The 26,161-nt window shown below is 40.1% G+C and overlaps 1 protein-coding gene across 1 annotated transcript in view; it reads right to left on the minus strand.

Annotated features, from left to right (window-relative positions):
* Positions 1–26,161, minus strand: part of CP (ceruloplasmin) — a 59,050-nt gene that overhangs the window by 20,184 nt on the left and 12,705 nt on the right. Inside the window, exons 7-13 of the mRNA XM_077488265.1 lie at positions 21,194–21,333; positions 18,070–18,216; positions 16,348–16,565; positions 12,478–12,628; positions 9,664–9,876; positions 3,716–3,920; positions 986–1,125 (exon numbers count right to left, since the gene is read on the minus strand). Coding sequence (XP_077344391.1) covers positions 986–1,125; positions 3,716–3,920; positions 9,664–9,876; positions 12,478–12,628; positions 16,348–16,565; positions 18,070–18,216; positions 21,194–21,333 — 1,214 coding nt within the window. The remainder of the gene's footprint in view (positions 1–985; positions 1,126–3,715; positions 3,921–9,663; positions 9,877–12,477; positions 12,629–16,347; positions 16,566–18,069; positions 18,217–21,193; positions 21,334–26,161) is intronic.

Raw genomic sequence — 26,161 nt, forward strand, 5'->3', positions numbered from 1 at the left:
AGGGGATCTATTAGCAGTGGATCAGCAAGTCTAGTGAGAGAGACTGGGAGCTCAGTTGAGTGAAGATCTACAAGAGGAGATTGTAGAGGAAGTAAAGGAGTTTGTCACAATTTGTGTTAGAAACTGTTACAAGAGTGTTGCCATAGGAGACAGTGATCCTACTCATGTTGATGTGGTGTCTTGCTGGATGACTTTCCCTGCATGGCTGTCTACCTATAGAAATCTCTGAGTCTGCCAATTAACATTGCAACTACTAAAGGGTGTCCTGGCCCTAATCCTCTCTCCCACAGTTCTGTTTAAGAGACAATAAATCTCTTTGCATTAAAGAAGTGTCTGGTGCCCATTAATCTACCTTGCATTGCACCCCACCATGTCTTGTGACCCACTCTACACAGAAGTATTTCAGCTGTCCCTAACTCTGGAGGTCACCATTAGGGGCCTGGAGAGGCCCGGGACTTGGCTACATTTTTTATTTTATTTTTATTGGAAATAGTAAAAGAATTGGGAAAAATATTTTTTTTTTAATGTGTGTGTGTGTGTGTGTGTGTTTTAAAATCAGTGATGGGTGATCAGACTTAAAGTGATTGTAAACGATCACCTTGTAAAACAACCCACTCAGTTTGAAATAGAAATGGAAGGTAAAACATTTGTGTATATTTTCAAAAAAATAAATTTATAAATACCTTTTTTCCCTTTTTTTTATAAGGAGTTAAGTTAAGTAGGCTAAGTTCCCAGCATACATAGAGAACTGACCATGGTGTGATGTCCTGCTTATGGTCAGTTTTGGTCAGCTTTTAATAGGAAAGCGGGAAAGAGGGACTTGCAGGAACACCAATGATTTCACACAAAGGAAGCAATACAAAAAGAACAGTGTAACTTATTATACAAGTACATGTCACAACAGACACGTATCAGGAATACGAAATGTTTAAGAATTGCTTTAATATCAAGGAAAAATATGCCTGAAAAGGTTTTGTTTTGTTACCTAGAATTCCAAAAGGATCTTCATTTTCTGTCCTTTCTTTACGTGTTGCAAAGGTGTTATCTGTATATTCCCGATATACAGCTTTCTTATATTTTGAACCAATAGATGTTTCACTTTTATTTAAAAATACATCACCAGGGCTTTGGGAGAACAAAAAAATATGATGTTATGACAAATACACTCTCTAGATAGTACACTAAATAACTAGGGAACAGAGACAAGTTCTGATAGGTGGGAAATACCTCTGCATACAGAATCAAAGAGGCAGCTCTAGACTTTGTGAGGCCTTAGGCAAAACTAAGACACGAGGCCCCGCTCACTCCCATAATGGGAAAAAAATTCAAGGGATGAAAATAAACTGTATTAGGAGGGTACAGTATAGGGGAGTGGACAGTACAAGGGGTAGGTAAGTGGGCACAGTACAGGGGGCAGGAGGAGACAGTATAGGGGCAGTAAGGAATAATAAAGATATATTCTCTTCAAGCAGAGCTGCACAGGGAAGCTGCTCTCACAGATCCTACCTATTCTGGCAGGCTGTCACAGAAAGAGAGAAATAAAGATGGATGGGTGGAGAAAGAAAGAAGGAAAGAAAGAAAGAAAGAAAGAAAGAGAAAGGCCCCTTTCACACGGGACGTAATGATCCGCCCCGTGATGATCCACTTGCTCAGCGGGGATCGCTCAGTTTATCCCCGCTGAGCTGGCGGATGACAAGGCGGTCCCTATCCCTGTCTGCCCTGTCAGATCTTCGCTCTCCTCTATGAGGGATCGGATGAACACGGACCGTCTGTCCGTGTTCATCCAATCCGCTCTGCAGACGGATAGAAAAAATAGGATTTTCCTCCGTCTGCAGAATCAGACCATAGCGGAGACGGACAATATCGGGTGTCACCCGCTATCCCATAGGGATGCATTTATGTCCGTATTTCATCCGCAAATGGACAGACAGATGGATGAAATACGAACATACGGTCCGCATTTGTGTGTAAGGGGTGAAAGAAAGAAAGAAAGAGAAAGAGAGGGGGGTGGAGAAATAAGTAAGGAAGGAGAAAGATGGAAAGAAAGAAAAAATAAATAAAGATGGAAGGAAAGAAAGAAAGAAAGATTGAGAGGGGGATGGAGAAAGAAGTAAGGAAAGAGAAAGATGAAAGCAAAGAAATAAAAATAAATAAAAGGAAAGATGGAAGTAAAGAAAGAAAGAATGGAAAGAGAAAGAAAGAAAGAAGAGATGAAAAGAAAGAAAGGATGGAAGGAAAGAGAGAAAGAAACAAAGGAAAGATTGAAGGAAAGAAAGGGAAAGAAAGAAAAAGAATGGAAAGAAAGGAGAGATGAAAGGAAAGAAAGAAAGGATGGAAGGAGAGAAAGAAAAAAATAAAGAATGGAAAGAAGAAATGGTAGGAAAGAAAGAGAAAGAAAAAGAATGTAAAGAAAGAAAGATAGAAAGTGAGGGGGGTGGAGGAAGAAGGGAAGGAAGGGCATCCCCTACATCAGTGTACTCACTGGGAGGCAGGAGGGATGGATGGATGGATGGATTAGACTCCACTTTTCTCTTTCTGTTTGCTGGGCTTCATCATGAATCTTCCCACCCACAAATCCCCTTCTCTGAGGCAGAACAGAGAACACTGCCCAGGAGAGTGGGCGGGGCAGACACAGGAGGAGAGGGCGGGAGGAGGAGGAGCAGAAGCAGCTCTCTCCTCTCCTGTCTGGCTGGGAACCGGAGCTGTACGTGAGCTCCGATCACATGGTACCTTGGTCCCACTCACAGCCTGTTATCTCTCCCTATAGTAGAGCGAGGGGACTCAGGAGCAGGGACGAGCTTTATGTTGGAGTCAAACTCATGTTCAACTCGAACATTGGCTGTTCTCCATTTCACCAAACAATTTTGGGTGTTTGCGGCAAATTCAAAAGCCGCAGAACACCCTTTAAAAGTCTATGGGAGAAATCAAAAGTGCTAATTTTAAAGGCTTATATGCATTGTATTTTCATAAAAAAGTGTTTGGGGACCTCGGTCCTGCCCCAGGGGACATGTATCAATGCAAAAAAAAGTTTTAAAAACTGCAGTTTTTTCGGGAGCAGTGATTTTAATAATGCTTAAAGTGAAACAATAAAAGTGTAATATTCCGTTAAATTTCGTACCTGGGGGGTGTCTATAGTATGCCTGTAAAGGGGCACATGTTTCCCGTGTTTACAACTGTCTGATAGCAAAATTACATTTCTAAAGGAAAAAAAAGAATTTAAAAAGACTTCCAGCTACAATGAATTGTCGGTCCGCAATACACATAAAAGTTAATTGATAAAAACAGCATGGGGATTTCCCCACAGTGAAACCCCCGAACCAAAATAAAAAAAAAATGCATGGGAGTCCCCCTATATTCCATACCAGGCCCTTCAGGTCTGGTATGGATATTAAGGGGAACCCCGTGCCAAAATTTAAAATAAAATGGAGTGGGGGTCCCCAAAAATCCATACCAGACCCTTATCCGAGCACGCAACCTGGCAGGCTGCAGAAAAAGAGGGGGGGGGGGGCGAGAGAGCAAGCTCTGCAGGCTCGAGTGGAAAAAATAATAATAAACGTACATTTTTTTTCTGTGAAAATAAATATGTGTAGTACATTTTTTTCTGTGAAAATAAATGTGTATTTTTTTTTCTTAAAGGTGATCTCTGCTTTTAAATTCGGAGACTTGACTGCAATGTGAGATATCAGTGGTTCAGAGGTAGAATCTACATTATTACCTCTCTGGGTGGTGTGAAAGCCACTCATATTCCCAGGTCCGGCTTGGAGCATAGTCCCATTCTATTTCCTCAGCTGCAATGTAATATTTCCTTATCCGATGTTGCCCAAACCAAACCCTCTCTTGAGCACATGACTTTACCGTGTAGTGCTGTCTCATTCCTCCAGTGTAATGGTCTGTGGTCATACATTCTACATTGAAGACACCTGCGAGGAGGAAAGAGAAAACAATGCATTCTGCTAAACTGTAAATTTTAGGATAGCTAATTTCAGTAAAAATGCCAAGATCAAAAGATGTAATGTACATAGTGTAATGACTCATAAAATGCTATTTATGTGAAAAGATGCTTTGTTACTGTTTACGAACATTTTTGACACTTGATAAAATAGATTTTCCTTGAGTTGTCTAGGCATTGTCATTACCATATTTCAACATGCATTAGTTAAACTGTAAATTTTTGTACTGCACAAGACTGAAAAATGTTGTTAGCTTGTTGCTAGTCAGTAGGCATGTGAAAACTTGGCACATTCATTATGCCCCTTTCATACTATGCATTGTTTAAATACACCTGTGTTAACACGTGAGTTACTTGGTAATAAACTGATTGTAAACCTTCCTTTTTTTAAAAAAAATAACATGTTACACTAATGCCGTGTACACCCAACCGGATTTTCGACGGACTGAATTCCGTCAGACTTTTTCGACTGACTTTTGACGGACTTTCAATGGACTTCCGTCGAATCGGACTTGTCTACACACAATCACACTAAAGTATGACGAAAAAATAGATAAATGAATGCGGCGCTACCTAAAAAATATATAGATTAAATAAAGTGCAATATCCAAATAAAGCTAAAGTGCAAAAGTGATTCTGTCCCACTACAGTGAAACACTGTGACACAATAAAAGATGAATAGGATGCATCTACTGTGCAATGAAATATAGTTCTGTATACATAATCAAAAATTGCATACATGAAATAAATATAAAATATAAAATATGAAGTGAAAAAATATGCCAATCAAGTGACAATGTGCAAAAAATACAATATTAAAAAGTGATTGTCCAAAAAACCATGCATAAAATGTTGATTATAAAACAAAGTAGTCAGGCTGAATCTCGGTGGATACATGAACTCCGTACTCTTACACCATTAGGACATAATGTAGAGTTCGATCTTAATTGCTTCATCTCTAATTTTTAGTTTAGTTATTTTATAAATATTTTTTGAGCATTTGATTATATTTAGTTTTCTCTATTGATTTTAATATAAATATATATATTTTTCACTTGTGATCCATATTAGTATATATATTTTTATTGGTACTGCATAGTTCTAATCATTGGCATTTATGGTGATTAATAATTTTATTATAATAATTTTTTTATATATTTTATCTATTAATTTATTTGGATGTTACTGATATAATATTAATGTTAGTAATGCCTTGGAGAAACATGAAATTCTAACATAGGTGTTGGCACTATATTTAGAGGGGGTTAGAAGATATGTGTTCAACCCTATAATCTTGTATATATATAAGATTTTTAATATTTATTTCATATGTATTTCTTCAATATTTTTCCATTTTTTATATATATTTTATGGTTTTAATATTTGAAGAGCAATTTTTAAGTCTAACCACTAGATGTCGCTCTCCCCCTATGCCAGTATATATTACGGCTTATTTTTAATGGTAATTTAAATATATTTGTATTTGCTTATTAGACCATTTGCTAAAATAATAGGATACCTGTAGTTGTTATATGCAGGCACATATCTAAGTATTGTATTGTAATGCGAATATGAATTTTATATGTGTGCGGAGGCGCCGCCGTCTATGGTTGCTATGACGACGGCGCTCACCGCATATAAACTCCGAAGACACCTACTTCCTGTTACCCTTTGAAAAAGTCACGAGGTGTGACGCAACGCATCAGGGAAGGAGTTAGGTGTCGCACATACCACTTCCGGTCACGGCCGAGACCGGAAGTTCGCGTCTGCTGAGTGTTTGCTGTCGTATACTTATATGTAAGTGTGGATATCTTTTATTAAAGTCTTTATTTGATACTACACATGAGAGCCCCCCCTTGTTTTCTTCCATTCCATGTATACCATCAATGCTAACTGGATACTTTTGGAGAAATTGGGAGAAAAATAATTGTACATATACAGCGGTATACAGCGGTACACATACAGCGGTAGAATATTGAGGCTGGATGGATAAGGATTCAGCAACATCTGATTACATACAGCGCTCTTTTGCCATTTATTGGAGGTGAGAGGCTGGGGGAAATAGGTGGTGCACGAATTAGGCACTGAAGTTTGCAGTGGATTGTCACCTATTGGAAATCACTTCAATATTTTTGCATGGACTTTGTTTTATAATCAACATTTTATGCATGGTTTTTTGGACAATCACTTTTTAATATTGTATTTTTTGCACATTGTCACTTGATTGGCATATTTTTTCACTTCATATTTTATATTTTATATTTATTTCATGTATGCAATTTTTGATTATGTATACAGAACTATATTTCATTGCACAGTAGATGCATCCTATTCATCTTTTATTGTGTCACAGTGTTTCACTGTAGTGGGACAGAATCACTTTTGCACTTTAGCTTTATTTGGATATTGCACTTTATTTAATCTATATATTTTTTAGGTAGCGCCGCATTCATTTATCTATTTTTTCTTCATTTACTTTTGGTGTTGAGATCACCATTTTCGTGCTGGCTGCTTCCTTTGTATATGTTAATATCTTTAGTTATATAGCCATTAGGTAGGTGGACCGCATTAGTATTTTTCATTACACTAAAGTATGACGGATTCGACCGTGATGATGTACGACCAGACTAGAATGCGGAAGTTCATAGCCAGTAGCCAATAGCTGCCCTAGCGTCAGTTTTCGTCCGTTGGACTAGCATACAGGCGAACTGATTTTTCGACTGGACTCGAGTCCATCGGAAAGATTTGAAACATGCTCTAAATCTAAAGTCCGTCTGATTTTTTCGACAGCAAAGATCCGATGAAGCCCACACACAGTCAAATTGTCCAATGGATTTGTTCCGTTGGACCTTTGCAGTCGAAAAGTCCAGCCATGTGTACACGGCATTACCTGCCCTGTGCAATGGTTTTGCACAGAGCAGCCCCAATCCTCCTCTTCTGGGGTCCCCGCCGTCGCTCCTGGCTCCACCACTTGGGTGAGTGCACTCGTGCAGGCTCGATCCCAAGCCATAGACAAAGACAATGCTGCCCAGCCCCTCAATACAAGATTTGATTGACAGCAGTGGGAGCCAAAGGCGTGAGAGTGGATAGAGCTGCTGCTCTTGGGCATGGGGGTTGGATCGAAATCAGGCTCAGGTAAGTATAACAGGGTGGGTGGTGAGCTTGGAGACATCATGTGGCACAAAAGGTTTTTTACCTTAATACAGAGAAAGCATTAAGGTAAAAAGCCTTAAACCTTTAGTACAACTTTAAGATGTACTAAATTAAAGAATTACCAAATGCTACATTTTTCCAGGCTAAGATTATTTTCAGCAAGTACTGAAAATGGCCATTGATCTTGCCCAATATGAAATGTTTCTTTTAACTTCCTATGAGCTTAACAAAAAGGACAAACAATCTTATCTTTGTTCTGCAAACTATTTATCCCATCAGTCTCAATATAATTTATGAACAAAGAAATGTTTGAAGTCCAGAGCAGACATTTTCAGTGATGCTTCCTGAGGTGGTTAGGGGTGCAGCGGCATCTGGGTGTGCTGGCTCCGCCAGTCTCAGCCCTGTATAAATAGACCAGCAAAACTCCAAATTCTACATTTGTAAACTGGGAGCTAAATCAGGGGATCAAGCAGACCAGTGGAAGGGGGAGGCGTCTTCTTGAGTCTAGATCTCTACGCCTCCCCCTACAGGCAGCAGTGCAAACAAACCATTCACCCTGCAATGCAAGTGCAGTTTCTGTCTGCATTTGGCAACACGGCTGTGTGTGTGGGTGTGTGTGTGTGTGTGTGTGTACTGTATGTGTATGTGAACTTGTGTGTGTGTATGCATGTGGGAGATTATCCTTTTCATGCCTAAGCCTATTTCTGACATTTGTTGCTTACAAATTAAAATCTGTATTTTTTGATAGAAAATTACTTAGAACCCCCAAACATTATATAGCAGAGAATCTAGAGAATAAAATATTGATCGTTGCAATATTTTATGTCCCACTGTATTTATTTGTGCAGAGGTCTTTCAAATGCAAGTTTTTAGAAAAAATACACTTTCATGAATTAAAGAAAAACTAAACAGTAAAGTTTTGGAGAGGCACTTTGGAGAGGTGTTATCTTCACAGATGAATCCCAGTTTTCACTGTACAGGGCAGATGGCAGACAGCGTATGTGGCATCCTGTGGGTGAGTTGCTTGATGTCAACGTTGTGGATCGAGTGGCCCATGGTGGCAACGGGGTTATGGTATAGGCAGGTGTATGTTATGGACAGCGAACACAGGTGCATTTTATTGATGGCATTTTGAATGCACAGAGATACAGTGACGAGATCCTGAGGCCCATTTTTGTGCCATTCATCCACGAACATTACTTCATGCGGCCCCATGTTGCAAGAATCTGTATAAAATTCCTGGAAGCTGAAAACATCCCAGTTCTTGCATGGCCAGCATACTCATCGGACATGTCACCCATTGAGCATGTTTGGGATGCTCTGGATTGGTGTATACGAAAGCGTATTTCAGCTCCTGCCAATATCCAGTAACTTCGCACAGCGATTGAAGAGGAACGGACCAACATTCCACAGGCCACAATCAACAACCTGATCAACTCTATGAGAAGAAGATGTGCTGCACTGCGTGAGCCAAATGGTGGTCACACCAGATACTGACTAGTTTTCGGACCCCCCCCCCCCCCCCAATACATTAAAACTGCACATTTTAAAGTGGCCTTTTATTGCGGCCAGTTCTTTGGCCAGCACACCTGTGTAATAATCATGCTGTCTAATCAGCATCTTGATATGCCACATTTGTGAGGTGGAGGGATTATCTCGGGAAATGAGAAGTGCTCACTAACACAGATTTAGACCCCTTTCACACTGCTATGCCCATAGCGTCGGCGGTAAAACGCTGCTATTTTTAGCAGCGTTTTATCATCGGCTTTGCATCGCATTTCGGCTGAGAAAGGATTAAAACCGCCCGCAATAGGCCGCAATAGCGTACTGCAGTGCTGCCCCATTGATTTCAATGGGGAGCAGCGGTGGAGGAGCGGTAAACACACCGCTCCAAAGAAGCTGCTGGCAGGACTTTTCCTGACGTCCTGCCAGCGCACCGCTCTGGTCTGAAAGCCCTCGGGCTTTCACACTGGAGACAATGGTGCAGCAGTTTGAGAGCGGATTGCAGGCGCTATTTCTAACGCTATAGCGCATGCAAAACGCCATCGGCGTGAAAGGGGTCAGATTTGTGAACAATATTTGAGAGAAATAGGCCTTTTCTGTACATTAGAAATGTTTTCAGTCAGCTAATTAATTTTGAGGCACCTTAAAGGAAAACCACACCCGACATTTTTTTTGTCTAACACAGCCCACCACTGCATGGCATGTGTGCTGTAGTGCGCTGCAGTGCAGGTGCATGACCCACAATAGTAACTGTCCATTATTGGCATTAGTGTGATGCAGCAGTGTAAAGGAAGCCTGAATTTCCAATATTTTAACACATTCCCAAATGCAATACTACCATAACAACTGAGAAAAGAGAAAAGGCAAAGTCTTTATCGGCATACTTGACCCATTGCAGTTACTCAAGATATTAAAACTGACCACAGGGTCAGCATGACAGTCAGGTAACTAGCATTTCAGATGGAAAGCTCAGGAATGGTGGAATATATTTTTTCTCATGTCAGCTTTCCTTTAAAAATTTAATTATTACTATTTTAGAACAGTTTTCTGTAACTTACCTTTATTGTCTGGATTCATTACTACCGAATATGAGATGTGTGGAAATAAACTTGCAACATCCCGTATGGTGTCACGCACTTTAACAGTGTTTCCTGTAAAGTGGATTCCGTGTATATCAACTTCTGTACCAAGTCCAAGCATGTGCCAGTGTACGGAATCTCCTGCACACATATCCAGGCCGGGCTGATTTCCATACATGTACCCATTGATAGCTGAATAATGTATACAAAATAACAGAAAACCGTTAGGAATGCACAATAAAATTACACTTCTGTACTGTACATTTATTACCCTGTTTCCCCTAAAATAAGACCTAGCGTGATTGTCGGTGTTGGCTGCAATATAAGCCCTACCACCCAAATAAGCCCTACTCTGTTTTCTCAAAAATAAGCCCTACCCTGAAAAGAAGACCTACAAAGACTTTAACTAGGGCTTATTTGGGGGGGTAGGGCTTTTATTGCAGCCAACACCGACAATCAAACTAGGTCTTATTTTAGGGGAAACAGGGTAAGCAGAGCATCTCAGAGGAAACAGAAAACTGCTTCTGCTGTTGGTATCTTTGGGAAATCCATAATGCTGCCTGAGTCCTGTGTCATGGCCCCACATATTTCTGGTTCAGTTGGTAGAACAAAGATTGTGCATTAAATATAGAAAACATTATAGTTTCCTTGTAGTGGAAGAACAAAAAACAGATGGAAGGTATTTTAAAGCAGAAGTTTGGGTTTGATTTTATTATAACACCAAAAGAAATAATAAAAACCAGGTTGAGACTCCAACTCCAAAATTGCCTTCATTTCAATCTCTCCCATATACCAAGATAATCCAGAAATACAATTTCCATGATGCAAAAAAAGAGGTGCATTTTTAAAAAAAAAAATCTAATCTCCGATAAAGCAAAATACAAATGAAATTGTGTGGTGTATTGTGGTTTTCTCATGTACTGTAAGTAAACTCAGACCAGCTCTCATGTGCGGACAAAAACCACAAGCCCAGATTTCACATTAGATGGTATATAAAAAAGAACTAACTAATATTGTAACAGTCCTAATATTTATTTTATCTGAGACAATATTGCTACACACGATTGGATCAATTAATGGAAGGGATGTCATTCAAGGGACAGAAGATTCCATCCAAGGATTGACTCATAATTCAAATAATTATGCATATGCCTTATGCCATAGACCAGTGGTCATCAACCCTGTCCTCAGGGCCCACTAACAGGCCAGGTTTTATGTATTACATTGGGGAGATGCAGACTAGAATACTGCAATCACTGAACAGCAAATGATATCACCTGTGATGTATTTCAGTTATGTTGCAAACCTGGCCTGTTAGTGATTCCTGAGGACAGGGTTGATGACCACTGCCATAGACGATCCACACAATTCTTCTCTAATAACACCATGTACTACTAGAATCCTCAATTCCCAGAGCAGGATGAATTTGGCTCTCGTTATTCCTCAACAAGACCAAATCTTGGGTCCATTATATGGGTAATATACTTGTCAATTGAAACGTCACCATCTAGTAAATCTATTTGTAGTATTGGACAGTGGTAGCAGCAGTCTTCCAGGTTCAGTATTGAGAGTCTGCTCATCTGTATAGTAACCACAGGGGGCTGCTGCTTGGTGCTGCCACCATTAACCACTTCCATACTGGAAACTTTCACCCCCTTCCTGACCAAGCCAATTTTCCTCCTTCAGCGCTGTCGCACTTTGAATGACAATTGTGTGACCATGCAACACTGTACCCAAATTGAATGTCTGTCACTTTTTTCACACTAATAGAGCTCTCTTTTGTGGTTATTTAATCAGAGCTGTGTGTTTTATTTTTTGCTAAGCAAACGAAAAAGGACTAATAAGTTTAAAAAAAAAACGTATTTTTAGTTTCTGTTATAAAATTTTGCAAATAAGTAATTTTTCCCCTCTACTGATGTGCCCTAATGAGGCTGCACTGATGAGCACTGATAGTCTGTGCCCCTTTGGGGAAATCTTCCTGTACTCCCTGTCCTGCAGGCAGAAGAGGAATTGAGAAAAAATATCTCCAAAGTAAGGGTCATTTTATTCAGGTGTCAATGGAAAAAGTGTCCCCATTGGAAAATGTTTGCAGGTAATCCCTGTCTACATTTACACCAGCGATGCTGCGTGATATTTCTCAGGTGGGTTACTTGATAATAACAAAGTACCATGCCTGTGTAATGTTTTTTGAAATGGCCATGTGTAGTTTCAATGGAAAGCTGTCAAGTGTCAACCCCATAACAAGAAGTGCCTTAACAAGGACCTTTATGACAGTACTATTTTAATGAAAGATGCAGATCTACAAATATTAAACATGACTTTTAAAATTGCAGTAACTGATAAAGTGGTAATTAACTTTTGCATTTGATTTTTACCTACAGATAAGCTTATAACAAAGCTTACCTGTAGGTAAAATGATTGCACCATTTAGGAGATATTCCAGTGAGCAGTACCTGGTGATGACTGTGTGAAGATGGAAGTGACAGTGCACTGCTGGAATGCTTTGTTTCAAGGTTAAGTCTTTCATAATGTGCTAGTATGTGATGCACACTAGCACATTATGCCTTTACCTTGTAGGGGGGGGGGGGATTCTTATTTTTTTTTTTTTTTTTAGTTTAGCGCTGCTTTGAAGCTTTCATAAGATTTAATGATCGCGTTTTCATACTAACATTCTACCTTATCTGGCTGTTTCAATAAAAAAAAAAAAAAAAAAAAAAACATGCACTAGAAGCAGCAGAAGTTTTCTAAATTATGGGAATTACTTAGGGCTATAGGTCACAATACAACACTTACAGTGCATCATATTAGATTCCTGGAAATCCTCATTATCTGTGTCCACAGACTGTGGTTTCCCTGTAAATAGGCCAATGTTGTCCTTCAAGTACAAGCTCTTATTCTCATCAAATACAGCAGGCATCATGAAGTAATTGTGAGCTACACCTCTCTGCAAAAAGCAGGATTTCACTTGTGAGACTAAGGTAACACAGATTAACAATTGCAAGCAAGTTAGACAATTTAGGCTATCTCCAGTTGCCTCTTTTGTAAACAGAAATTGCTTTAAGTCTTAACTTGTGCTCAACTGGTTATTCTAGGGATATCACAAGATGGCAGTTTTCATACAATAGTTCTATTTTGTGCACCTGGATGCTTGCTCCATCTAACTGCATTGCCGAACATTAAACTACATGATAAAATGGCCACATCCTTTTACCAACAAGTCTCACAGAAAGATGTTGTGGTGCCGGTGTTCTACACAGAATGTTAAAGTGTACAGCTCCAGCTCTAAATCTACCCCTGGTTGTCATTGTCAGTAAAGAACCAGCCCATCTATGGCCAACCTGATATAAAAATACACTAAATTGTCAAAAGTTTTGTGATGCCTGCCTTTACATGCACATGAACTTTAATGGCATCCCAAATGCACTTCTGGAAGAATGGTCAAACATTCCCAAAGACACATTTTTAAACCTTGTGGACAGCGTTCCAAGAACAGTGGAAGCTGTTATAGCTGCAAAGGGTGGACCAACTCAATATTGAACCCTACAGACTAAGCCCTTGTACACAAAAATGTCCGATTGGACCGTGTTGTCGGATAATCCGACCGTGTGTGGGCTCCATTAGACTGTTTCCGTCGGAATATCCGATTGACAAAGTTTTAGAGCAGGGCTATAAAATTTTCCGACAACATGGTCCGATCGGACTTTATCCTATCGTTTGTAGAGAATTACGATCAGACAAAGTGCCACGCATGCTCCGATCAAATTCCTAGACCAAAGCTATTGGCTACTAGCCTGAATGTAGTCCCGTCGTAATGAAATAACGTCATCACGTTACGAATGATCGGATTTTCCGACAACTTTGTCCGACTGTGTGTATGCAACACCAGTTTCAGACAAAATCCGTCAGACAAATCCGACGGATTTTGTTGTCAGAATGTTCGACCATGTGTACAAGGGCTAAGACTGGGATTCCATTAAAGTTCATGTGTGTGTAAAGGCAGGTGTCCCAACACTTCTGGCAATACAGGGTATATTCCAACCTTTAGGACATGCAAAAAATTCACCTTATATTGCAAAAATGCACATTTGTTTTTAACACATTAGCTTAAAGTTTAATCTGGCCTTCCCTGATTTCTTTATCCCCTTTTTATCAACATGCTAATGACATTTTCCAAAAAAAATAAAAAATCTTTCTATTTTCATTGCATTATTTTGGGCTCAATGATGTCATCACTGGGTCTGTGTGCTTCTCTTTGCAATGCAGTCAGATCATGGTCAGTCCTGAAAACATTACAGTGCCCTGTCTCAGTACTCCCCTTAGGAGCCCTCAACTCTGTGGGCTGGCTCTTGGGAGATGTTATGCAAATATAAAATGCCTTAATGGGTGGGTGTCAGCCTGGAGGGGTAGGTGTTCCTAGTTAGACAGCATTTGCATGTAGATTGTCCTAGGTAATGCTGATAATGTGCTGGTAATGTGATGCTGAGCTCCATGTTTGAAAGAACTGAAATTCAATGAATGAAGATGAGTGGGCCAAGGACAGTGAGGCTGGGGAGGAAATGTCTAGATGATACTGGACATCCTCTAACTAGGAATTAAAGTGGAAGTAAACCCATCGATTTAAACAGTTAAAAAAAAAAAAGGCATGCCGGGAATGCTAACTGCACATTGGCTGTGCTCTCAGCCAAACTATCAAACCATCCAATGGCTGTTGTCATAACGAATCACATGTGCAGCATCATAGCAGTTGAAGATTAAACAGAGGCAAAGAAGGCAGCTTCCTTGGCTGAAAACGATAGGGGAGTTTACTTCCACTTTAAGGTGGGATCTGTCTGACTTTGTGTAGATTCTAATGTTTACTGGGTAAACTGCAGCCTTTTCACTTCGAAGCTTTAGATTTAAAGCATTGTTAATCTGGCCTAAGTCTAATTTCCATCCCTGGATCTTGTAGGTGTAGCACCGGCTCCTGAAGAGCACGCGCTATGTTTTTGAAATTTAATGTTACACCTGAACTGCAGTTTGATTTGGGTATAATTATTCTAACTTTTGAACTCGGCATCAGTCTGACTGGACTATAGGGTGTTCAGCCTGGCCATAAGGGGCGCTGTCTCTTCTGGCAGGCATGGAAACACAGTCTGGTTGGGTGCTTTAAGGTTACTTTCTCTCGGAGCCAGCCCAGTGGGAGTGTCACTCTTGCTGTGCTTTCTGGAAGAGGGTACTTAAGATGCGGATGTCACGTGGTTTGGGTTTCTGGTCCAGAAGTATGTTCTGACTCCATGGTCCTGGTCCTCCTGACCAGCCCCCAGGAAGGCTATGGCCTGGGGTGAGGATCCACCCGACTTTATGTCTCGGGGCTGGCTATCCCCAGGCAAGGAAACGAAGTAAAGGATTCAGAGGTGGTCCGGTGCCGGCTCCGGTTGTGGAGAGGCCCAGCAACTTCATAGTTATCCAGGGAAGGACTCTTCAAAAGAAGGCCACGCACGGGTGGGCTTCTTAGCAAGAGCCTGATGAGGCTGAGGGACCTAGGTGAATCCAATTTCCTGAGGTATCACCGAACCGGCTGAAAGATACTGGTACCACACAAATGTTCTACAGGTATTCAAGCTTCCTTGTTCATGTTCTACAACAAAGTCTGTGGCAGAGACTTATTCCTGATTTAAGCACCCTGTTGGCTGCTAGGCCTTGTGAGAGAGGGACTATCCAACTGTGAATGGCTATTCTCTGGATTTAGTCAAAGTAAGCAAGTTATTTATTATTGACTTTGACACTAAGAGTACCTGGACTTTTCTCCTAACCCTCTGATCCTATACTGAGAGACTGTTCGTTAACTACGCTTTTGCAAATAAAAATCCCTTTTAAGCGGATCTGTCATCAGTCTCTAAAGTTTCTAGCCAATCTACCACGGGAACCCCTAGACACGCAAATCGAGGTGAAAAAGGTAATGGTAAGCCCAATAAAATCAGCAGCTCCTTCGGGGGTTAGTGCCACATAGGCATACAAGGTTTGCCATACAAAGCAACACTTGGGCTACCTAGGTTGTTTTACTGGCTTACAGCATTGTGGCAATAGGGTTGATTTACTAAAACTGAGAAGTGCAAAATCTGGAGCAACTCTGCATAGGAACCACTCAGTGGGGTTGATTTACTGAAATTGGAGAGTGCAACATCTGGTGCAGCTGTGCATGTTAGCCAATCAGCTTTTAACTTTAGCTTGTTCAAATAAACTTTATCGAAAAAAGTTTACTAAAAAGTTTTAGTAAATCAACCCCCATGTCCAGGTTTTATGTCAAAGCTTGACGTTAAAAGCTGATTGGTTTCTATGCAGAGCTGAACCAGATTTTGCACTCTTAAGTAAATCAACCCAAATGCGTATACTAACTTGTATGAGATATGTGTATTTATTTATAATGGGAAAATATGTCTGTCCACTTACTATTAATTGAATCGCTGACTTACTGTCTTTGCTGGCCATAGCCACAAGCCTACTGTGCCTATAGTCAATCTGACCCTTTTGTTCCACCAACAGCTGATACAATTGATCTTTTTTTTTCTATCATTATGAAGTTCCTCTTGCAATATCATCCCTTTCATCATAAGTTGATCAAGTTATGATCAAATCGCAAAATACTACAACAACAGTTTAGTTCATGTACAACACAAAATATACCTGTTGATTATTGATTAAGCTCTTACAGACTAACAACGGGCCGACAAGACCAGAATTGGTGTCTCTGACTACATCCACAGATGAATAATAAAGCCATGGTAAGCAGTTTAGGTCATGAGTTGTAGATCCCACGCTGTCAGGAACTTCCCATCTGTATGTTATTGTGTCTCCTGGAGCCACGTGAGAGTGCCCACTTTGATCCCCAGATGCACCATTTTCTAAAGAAGAAGAAAAAAAAATAGCTCATATATAAGTTAACACAGGTGGTCTAGCTGGGCCATAATGGATGTAAGCTGGTACCAATTACAATGTGAAATCATTAAAATCGAACTAATCTGATGGAGTTCATAAACCTCACATTTCAAAATGTCTGGCTGGCCAGACATTTTCAATCTTCCTGAACAATTTTCCTTTAGATTTACCTTAAACTATTTAGTGCAAGGGCCTGCCCAATTGGATACAATTGAAAGCTGTTTAGTTTTGACCTATTATATGGTTTTTGATAAATCTTATTCAAGAAAATTGAACATGTATGGCCAGCATTAATCTCAGTAACATTTACTTGTGCTTCCTCTTCCAATGGTATGGTTGTTTCCAATCTTGCCTGTTAATTTTCCAGTAATGCTCAGAGTCTGCCATAAAACCCCTTTATAACTACAATACTGTATATACTGTACAATGGATTTTAATGGATTTTGACTTTAAACCCCAGTCCAAACAAAAAATATTTCTTAACCCTATCACACACACCCTCCCAACCCATTGGGTTAGTCTTCACCACCAACATTTCTGATATTGGTAACTAAGGTGTTATGTCCTTCTTCCGGTACTACTTAAATCCCAAAGCCCATGGTATCTAAGCCCTCACTTTTTCCACTTGGCATGCCAGTTTTGTACATGTTTGCTATAAAGAGGTAAGGTTATGAAAAAGTGCTCATCAAAGTGGAACAATGCTTTGCTGCCAGTCACCATACAAAATACAGGTACTAAACAGAGCATGAAATAATCACAGTCAGATGTGTACATTTTGAACATATTGCATCTCTCATGAGCCACTAAAATGGCCACTGGATATAAATATTATCCAAAATAAATAGCTTTATACCACAGGGTTTGTTTATCAATTTATTTTCTCCCAAAATCCTCATAACTAACCCCATAACTTTCACACATTATTCTAATTGAATCAATGAAAAAGTGAAAATCTTTGGTGAAAGTTGCGTGACTTTTGGGTGAAAACATTGCTCCACATAGCAGCAAGCCATTGTATTTGAATCTGGTGGAGTTATAATAAACGCGATGTTGCATTTGATTTGGTAAATGTGAGACTTTGATTTTTTATTTTAGGATAGGGTTGGGTTTTGTGTCATGTGCTGTTATGTTTTTTTTATCTAATCTGTCTTCCTTGCATTGCCTTTAGCAGATAAACCATATAGATGCCCAGGCACTATAAGAAGTCTTAAAATGAAATATTCCAATTGTAATAAAAGCTTAATCACGGGATAAGAATACAATGTTCCCACCATCCACCTAAACATCCAATATTTACTATATTCTTATAGGTGGCCTTTCACATCCTACTAAATTCAGGAAAATAAGAACTTGACCTATTTTAATCCTTCAGTATAGAAGAATCGAGTGTATTTTTCACTCAGTCGTTTGTATATAGATGTTCAGAGAATATTAGCAATAACATATTCAGATTTGTAATTCCGTGGTCACCTTCAGAATCTTTCCCAGTTTTGTAGGCAGCCCCTTCCATGTCCTTTGTGCAGCTCACTCCATGGGCCTGGATACTGTATGGATGACTTGCATTGTTCTTAAATGTAACTTTGATAACATCTCCTACCTGTGCAATAATAATAGGACCTAATAAGGAAGAAAGGACTATTAGTTTGTGTACACAGAGCAATGCTATATAGAATCATTTGGTTTTAGGTATTTTAACAATTAAATATACCGTATATACTCGAGTATAGGTCGATCCGAATATAAGCCGAGGCCCCTAATTTACCACAAACAAAATGGGAAAACTTATTGACTTGTGTATAAGCCAAGGGTGAGACATGCCTGTCCATCCCTGTGTGTCCATCCATCCCTGTGTGTCCGTCCATCCCTGTGTGTCCGTCCATCCCTGTGTGTCCATCCTACCTGTGTCCTGTGCCTTTGTCCTTCTGCAGCCTGTGTCGATCTGCATGTAAAAACATGCCAGGATCGCCGCACCTCTTCTTGTCTGTGACAGACGGCGGCCATTCCACTGTTCAAAAGCCGCGCCTCCGTCTGTGATGGGCGGAACACTCAATTTCCCAGCAGTCAGTGTTCCGCCTATCACGGACATCCTCTCATCCTCGTTCGTAGTACGAGGATGAGCGGATGTCCGTGATAGGCAGACCACTGACTCCTGGGAAATTGAGTGTTCCGCCTATCACAGACAGGGAGGCGCGGCTTTTGAATTGTGGAATGGCCGCCGTCTGTCTGCTCGACACGCTGATCGGGTAGACAGACGGCGGTGACTCGAGTATAAGCCGAGGGGGGCACTTTCAGCCTCAAAAAAGGGGCTGAAAATCTCGGCTTATACTCGAGTATATACGGTAAACGGTTTAAAATGTTTTAGTAGCAATCATGAATAAATATTTAAGAGTTAAAAGAAAGCTGTTTCACAATTAATGCGCAGTATTATACAATACAAACTATATTTCTTCACACACTAGGCTGAATGTACCTAAGAGCTTGCAATCCTACAACCATTATTTTATTTTTATACAGCACATGGCTTTCATAGATTAAATCATTTTTCATAAGATTTTCTACATCATAGAAGCACATTAGGTAAATATAAAACATTTTAAGCATAGAGAAGACCACATGCAATGGTGAGCACCAGGCTTTGGAGGTTTTTTATCAGTATAGGTTACTGATTTATATGATTACAAAATATTGGATATACTTTCATTCATATTGTAGTCTCATAGTTACAAGAAAACATTTATTATATTGCACTGATTCCTAGATGTGATGGCTGAATTGTTTTTCTTTTTTGGCTTTCTTTCCTTTATTTTCACCTGGTGACCAGCAAGTATGTTTTTCAACAGAACAAGCTGTTCTGCAGATGTAGAAGTTAGAGGGTTGAGACAAACCATTTACTACTGACAGGATGCTTACAATGATCAGCTTTTCTTTTTTTATGTAAAACCTTTTTCCCAAAAGAAAAAGCGTTTTACATATATATTGTGCATTCACATCAGTCCCTGCCCTTAACCCCTTAACGAGCTTACAATCTAAGGTCCCCAATTCACATTCATACATACAGATAATGGGGACAATTTAGACAGGAACCAATTAACCTACCAACATGTCTTTGGAGAGTGGGAGGAAACCGGTGTACCCGTCAAAAACCCACGCAGGCACTGGGAAAACGTGCAAACTCCAGGCAGGTAATGTCATGTTTGGGATTTGAACTGACGACCTTAATGCTATTAGGTGGAAGTGTTAACCAATATATTGCAGCTTACCATGCTTTTATGTGATATGGGCGGACTTGGAGGTTGTTTTCCTTTATTTCACTTGGTGATCTGGCCAGTAAGTGGGATTAGGGCTGTTCTGTGAGATTGAGAACAGTTAGACCTCTTTCACACTGGGGAGTTTTGCAGGCGCTATAGTGTTAAAAATAGCTCCTGCAAACTGACTTAAACCAGCTGCTGCATTCACTCCAGCGTGAAAGCCCGAGGGCTTTTACACTGGAGCGTTGTGCTGGCAGAGTCTTTGGAGCGGTGAAGGAGTGGTGAACTCACAGCTCCTTCCCATTGAAATCAGTGGAGCAGGCCTGTCATACTGCCGGCAAAATGCTGCTGCTGCTTTTTGCAGGTGGATTTAACCCCTTTTCGGCCCCGCTAGCGGCCGAATAGCGCCGCTAAAACGATGGTAAAGCGGCGCTAAAAATAGCACTGCTTTACCGCTAACACCGGTGGTGTCTTAGTGAAAATTTTTTTACCGTAATGAAAGGAATGCATTAAGGTAAAAAAAAAGTTTTAAGTTTAGAACCACTTTAAGGCCTTTTTCTCTTAGGTAGGAAAGTTAGGGATTGTTACATTCACCCTGTGAAAGGCAACACATGGAAGCTGGCATTTCACACATATAAACATTACAGGTCTCAGGATGCCGAGATATTTACATGACAACTTTTTTTTATTAAATTAACCCTTATATGTAGATATTTGCAGATTGCTTCCTCAGAAATTGGTTTTGACCAGTATCATAGCTTCCCTGATTTCGAGGGCCTGTCCCTGTCCCTCTCTTCCTCTTTGCTCCTCATTCATCCCTCATTTTGGTCTGGTCTATATAGTTGCATATAAAATGCACTATTAATCTATCAAAAAGTGCTAAACCTAAAGTTCTAAAAGCTGGTATAAAGGAATAGTAGTGGGAAAAAAGCATTTGTGGGTTTAACCAATCATTTTGTTTTCTATAATTCTCCTTTAAGGGGGAGGGGGGAGTGACAAAGTGTGTGTCCTCTGCCTACATACTGTACTAATAGGTGTCCCTCATTCCCATCTCAGAAAGTCCGGAGATATGCAGGGTCACTTAAAAGGTTATATTTACAAAGTTGCCTTTTTTGCCTAAGTAGAAGCTAAGTTAAAAGTGCTCTTATTTTGTAAGCCTATAGATATTTTATAAATGACAAATATCCAATTTTCTAAGCAGGCATTATTATATTTAATGGATTTTTATGATTTTCTAAATTATAACTTCAATATGGTATTATTAGAAAGCTGGTGCTGTTTTTTTAAAACTTTTCCAGCATGAAAAAACCCCTGGTAAGTAAATTAAGGCCTTCCAAAACATTTACCCAGCAGTCCAAGGTGTTCTTCCTCTTTGGATCTTGGTTTCTGGGTTGTGAAAGTTGAGTCTGTATATTCTCTATATACTGCTTTCTTATATATTCCTCCAATTCTCAAATCATTTTGCTCGAAAAATGTTGCTGATTCACTGTAAAATATGCAGAAAGATAACGCCATTTAGCATAAAAAATTATTATAAGTCCCATATTAAATGACTTTGGATAAGCATACAGATTATTTTTAAACATTATGTATTTTATGAAGTAATTTTATTGATAAACGTATCGATATGGTACAATTCAGGAAAAATGCATATGAGTGCTATGGATTAGATCAAAAACACTATCCCGTAAACAAGGAAAATATCTAGAAAGCCATCCTTGCCATGTTTTTATTGCTGTCTCTGGAGTAGTTCTGAAGACATACTGATCCATATACACTTAGGCTGGGTTCACACCAATGCAAATTGGATGCAGATTTCCCCAAATCCAATTTCACATAGCAGGAGAATGTGACCATATTGAGAGTTCACATATCTCTGGGGTGGCTGCGGAGGGCACTGCACAGAAACGTGCATCTTTGGCTCAGTTTCAGGCCTGAATTCAAGCAAAGATTCGGCCCTGATTCATCCCTGAAACGGAAAACGAGGACGCGCAGCATTCCTGGGCAATCCGCAGCTGGTTCCAGTGTGAACTGAGCCTTATGCAAAGATCTGCCTTAAGGCTCGTACACACGATCGGACTTTCCGATGGGAAATGTTCGATGACAGGCTGTTGGCGGTAAATCCGACCGTGTGTAGGCTCCATCGGACAATTGTTGTCGGATTTTCCACCAACAAATGATGGCTAGCAGGTTTTCAAATTTTCCGTGGACAAATGTCTGTTGTCGGATTTTTGGAGCGTGTGCACACAATTCCGTCGGACAAAAGTCCAAAGTACAAACACGCATGCTCGGAAGCAAGGAAGAGCCAGAAGCAGTTGGTCTTGTAAACCAGCGTTCATAATGGAGAATTAACATTCATGACGTGGCAAATTATGAAGTCTCCAAATTCAGCGCACAAATCTCTTCTTCTTTAATGGGATAATAATGAAGCTGCTTTGCTGGCGATACTGATGCTGTTATTGCTAACCAGTTTTCAAAGGCTTTTTTTTCTAGTGATATCAAGAATAATATTATTATGCTTTTTTTTTATTATTTGTGCAAGTTACCACAACACCATTATCCCGTAGTTTTTAAGATCAAAGATACAAATATCTTGGTGTCTAAGTATTATTCTCCACAATTTTTTTTTATTGTGCATTAAAAAAAAAAAATAATAATTAGACATGCTATCTGTCAATAGAACTTAACTAAAAAGTGCATTCTATGCATCCAAAAATATACCAAATCTAATCATTATTCAACCAAAAAAATAATGTCAAAGCAATAACTCCAAGGCCAATAATAAATAACACATTATTTCCTTAGATTCCGCAACATGTCTGGTTGGTGAGCAGCCATTCAGAAACAAACTGAAACGCACCAAATGAAAAGCGCAAAATGAAAAGCGCGAACTGAAAAGCAGATTTGTGGATGTAAACCCAAAAAATGTTTCTTTTTTATTTTTTATGTCATAATGTAGAGTATAAGATTTCCCATCATTTGAGCCCAGTCTTGCCACAAAGAGTTAATCGAGCTCTGAGCAGTCCTCTTATATTGTTCAGTGAGATAAATCTTGACAAACAGAGAAAAACTTTGTCAAATCCTCCCCCTTGCTGTGAGTGACAGGTGATTTACATATCTCGTGCACTAGCCTAAGAAACATGCATTATTTTTATTTTTTTTTTCCATTCAAAATTTTATTAGGGAAAGAAAATGGTTACAATAACAGGGCACGTAACGTGCGTGCAAAATCAGTACAGTCCAACACATAGTACATATTAAAACATAGTACAATTAATCATGCATTATTTTTTAATTCCCTCCCACTCATTTCTTCTGCTGCTCTGCCAGGATTGGCTGTTCCCCACCTCAGCATGATTGGGCATGCTGAAGTCATGTGGTTACTTTCCTGTCTTTTTACTGGATGTTAGAGATCATAGAAGAAGTTCAGTGTAAGTAATACACAGGACTCCAGACATTCACCCACTCGGGCTCTTTGCCTTCCTCTCTCTTCTTCTTCTCCCTTTCTTTTTCTATCTCTCCTTCCTCGGCCCCCCTTGAAGTCCAATATACACCACTGGTAACATAATTCACTGTATACAGTGAATGGCTGTCTTTTCTTATCCCTCTGCTCTCCTACAGAGTACTAATATGACTGAATGTTTTTGGATTACTGGGCCTTGGCCCCCCGTTAAAGCTGCAACTGAGGCTAGTAGTTTCAGACTGCACAAGCTGTTCACTGTCTGATGTTTTGCCACAGTTATCTCGTTATGTTAAAACTGTAACAACCGACCTGAATACACTCTGTATGCTTAATATTCTGTATGCCATTTTGTTAATATTTGTTATCTGATCATTACCAATAAAAAATTTGAAAAGAAGAAATACACAGGAGAAAATGCATATTGACAAGGGGAGTGTAGAGGTGGGCAGGGAGTCTACTGACATCACGACTCCACCCACCGAGCTCCAGACAACAGACCCACCCACAGAATCTGCAGTTTTTCGGGTCTCATAACAGACAGAGGGGAGACATTTGACAGGTAAAGATACATACAAGAGGCATGTATATCCTTATAGATAACCACTATGGCAGTAGTTTAGAAAGTATGACATTGGGTTTACATCCACTTTAATGAAAAATGTGAATCAACACTCACCAAACTTCTACTAACACGAAATTAGCAGAAGAAGCCCAAAGGGTGGCTCTAATCCACATAGAAACGTCTAATACGTCACTACGTGCGTAATTGTTGGCCAACAATTGTGTGGCCGCGTGTATTCAAGACAAGTTTGGGCCAACGCCCTTCGGACAAAATTCCACAGTTTTGTTGGCCAACAATCTGGTCGTGTGTACAAGGCTTTAACCTTTGCGAGATGCACAGGTGTCCCCTGCAGCCCTGTGCAGGCAGTCTGTCCAAATCAATGACAGGCGGCCAACTGTATGGACCTGCACAGATCTCTAAACACATCCCAGGGCGTACATTCATATGGGTCACAACGTAGTCTGCTTTCTGATCTGTGCATCAGACCTGCATAGGTGTACCATCAGTGATACATTTTGAGATCCTGCAGATCTCCGCAGCTGGCCGTCTGTAATTTATTTTAACAGGCTGCCTGCCCGGGGCTGTATGGAGCACATGTTTATCCTGCGCCAGTGCAATTGGCTTTTTGCACAGGTGTACGGATCAGTACGCTTATGTGAGGCCTTCAGTTCCAGTCTAGGTGACCATGTAGTCACTTGTACAGAAATTAAAAGGATATTTCATAAACAGAAATAAAGTTGATCTAATATATAAAAAAAAAAAAAACAGTATTCACTCAATATGCTATAATCAGAAAAGAGCAAGATGACTTCTGATAACAACACTTAATAATTTAAATTGATAGTTGCCAAAGACTGAAAAACTTAAAATCTATCTCTACTAAAATTTTTCTAGTTTTGAATATGCTGAGGAATGCCCTCTACACACGGTCGGACTTTCAGACAGAAAATGTGCGATCGGATCTTGTTGTCGGAAAATCCGATCGTGTGTGTGCTCCATCTGACTTTTCCGTCGGAATTTCCGACACACAAAGTTTGAGAACAGGATTTTCCGACAACAAAATCCGATCATTTAAATTCCGATCGTGTGTAGAAAATTCAGACGGTCATAGTGCCACACATGCTCAGAATACATTACGAGACGAAAGGTATTGGCTACTGCCCTCTTTATAGTCCCGTTGTACGTGTTCTACGTCACCGCATTCTGAACGAACGGATTTTCCAACAACTTTGTACAACAGTGTGTACGCAAGACAAGTTTGGGCCAAAATCAGTCGGAAAAAATATGATTGATTTTGTCGTCGGAATGTCCGACTGTGTGTACAGGGCAGAAGAGTTAGGCCCCTTTCACATGGGGAGGACTGTGGCTGCCTTCTGCTTGCTCAGCAGGGGATCTCTCCGCTGATCCCCGCTAAGCAGGCAGATGACAGGTCCATGTCCACTCCGCTTATGCAGAGTGGACATGGACACAGACTGCTCTCCTCTATGGGCGGCCGAATGTACACAGATCACCTGTCCATTTATACCCGACTGCCATCCGATCTGCTGGACGGGAATGGCATGGGTTCTCATACGTTTGTGTTTGGTGGATCAGATTGGATTGAATGTAGGCAGGTGTAAACAGGCACATGCCCGTTTACACCTGCCGCTCTAGAGAAGAATGGAGGTTCTAATTAGGTCTGCATGAAAAACAGACAGGCAGACCTGATCAGAACATCCATATGAAAGGGACTTTTTCTATTTCTGTTTGTGACTCCATTGGAGAGATTTTCCCTCATTTTCTGTGTCTGTTTCTCCTAAATAAGAAAGAGAGAGTTTGGTCATCACTGGGACAGGTAGGCAAGATTACCAGTAAAAATGTTGCCAAATGTTCTGACCCTTCAAGAAATATATGATTTTGTTTTAGGGCCCTTTCACACTGGTGCACTTAAGAATGCAGTATGTGTTTTTAAAAAAAATACATATCACTTTTTTAATGATCTTTTAATGGACTTTTTGGTGCAATTTTGATGCACTTTCTGGTTTCCTGACTCCCAAGCATGCATCTGTGAAACATGAACATGTGACTCAGAAGCACCAAAAACACAGATACAGTGCCATTATCATGAGCTTTTGATTCATTTGCATTGATTTGGAAGGTGTGTTTGTGGTGCACTTTTGAAAAGTGCTCCAAAGATGCAGCATGCAGGACTTTTCAAAACACAATACAAAAGCAGCCCAGCAATGCGAGCAGTTACTAAGGATTTAAAGGAGAATCATTTTGATGCGCTTTTGTCACACTGGAAAGGTA

The sequence above is a fragment of the Lithobates pipiens genome, unplaced genomic scaffold (genome assembly GCF_037356315.1).
Source record: "Lithobates pipiens isolate NorthernLeopardFrog02 unplaced genomic scaffold, aLitPip1_a1.2 Scaffold_18, whole genome shotgun sequence".
NCBI classification, from domain to species: Eukaryota; Metazoa; Chordata; class Amphibia; order Anura; family Ranidae; genus Lithobates; species Lithobates pipiens.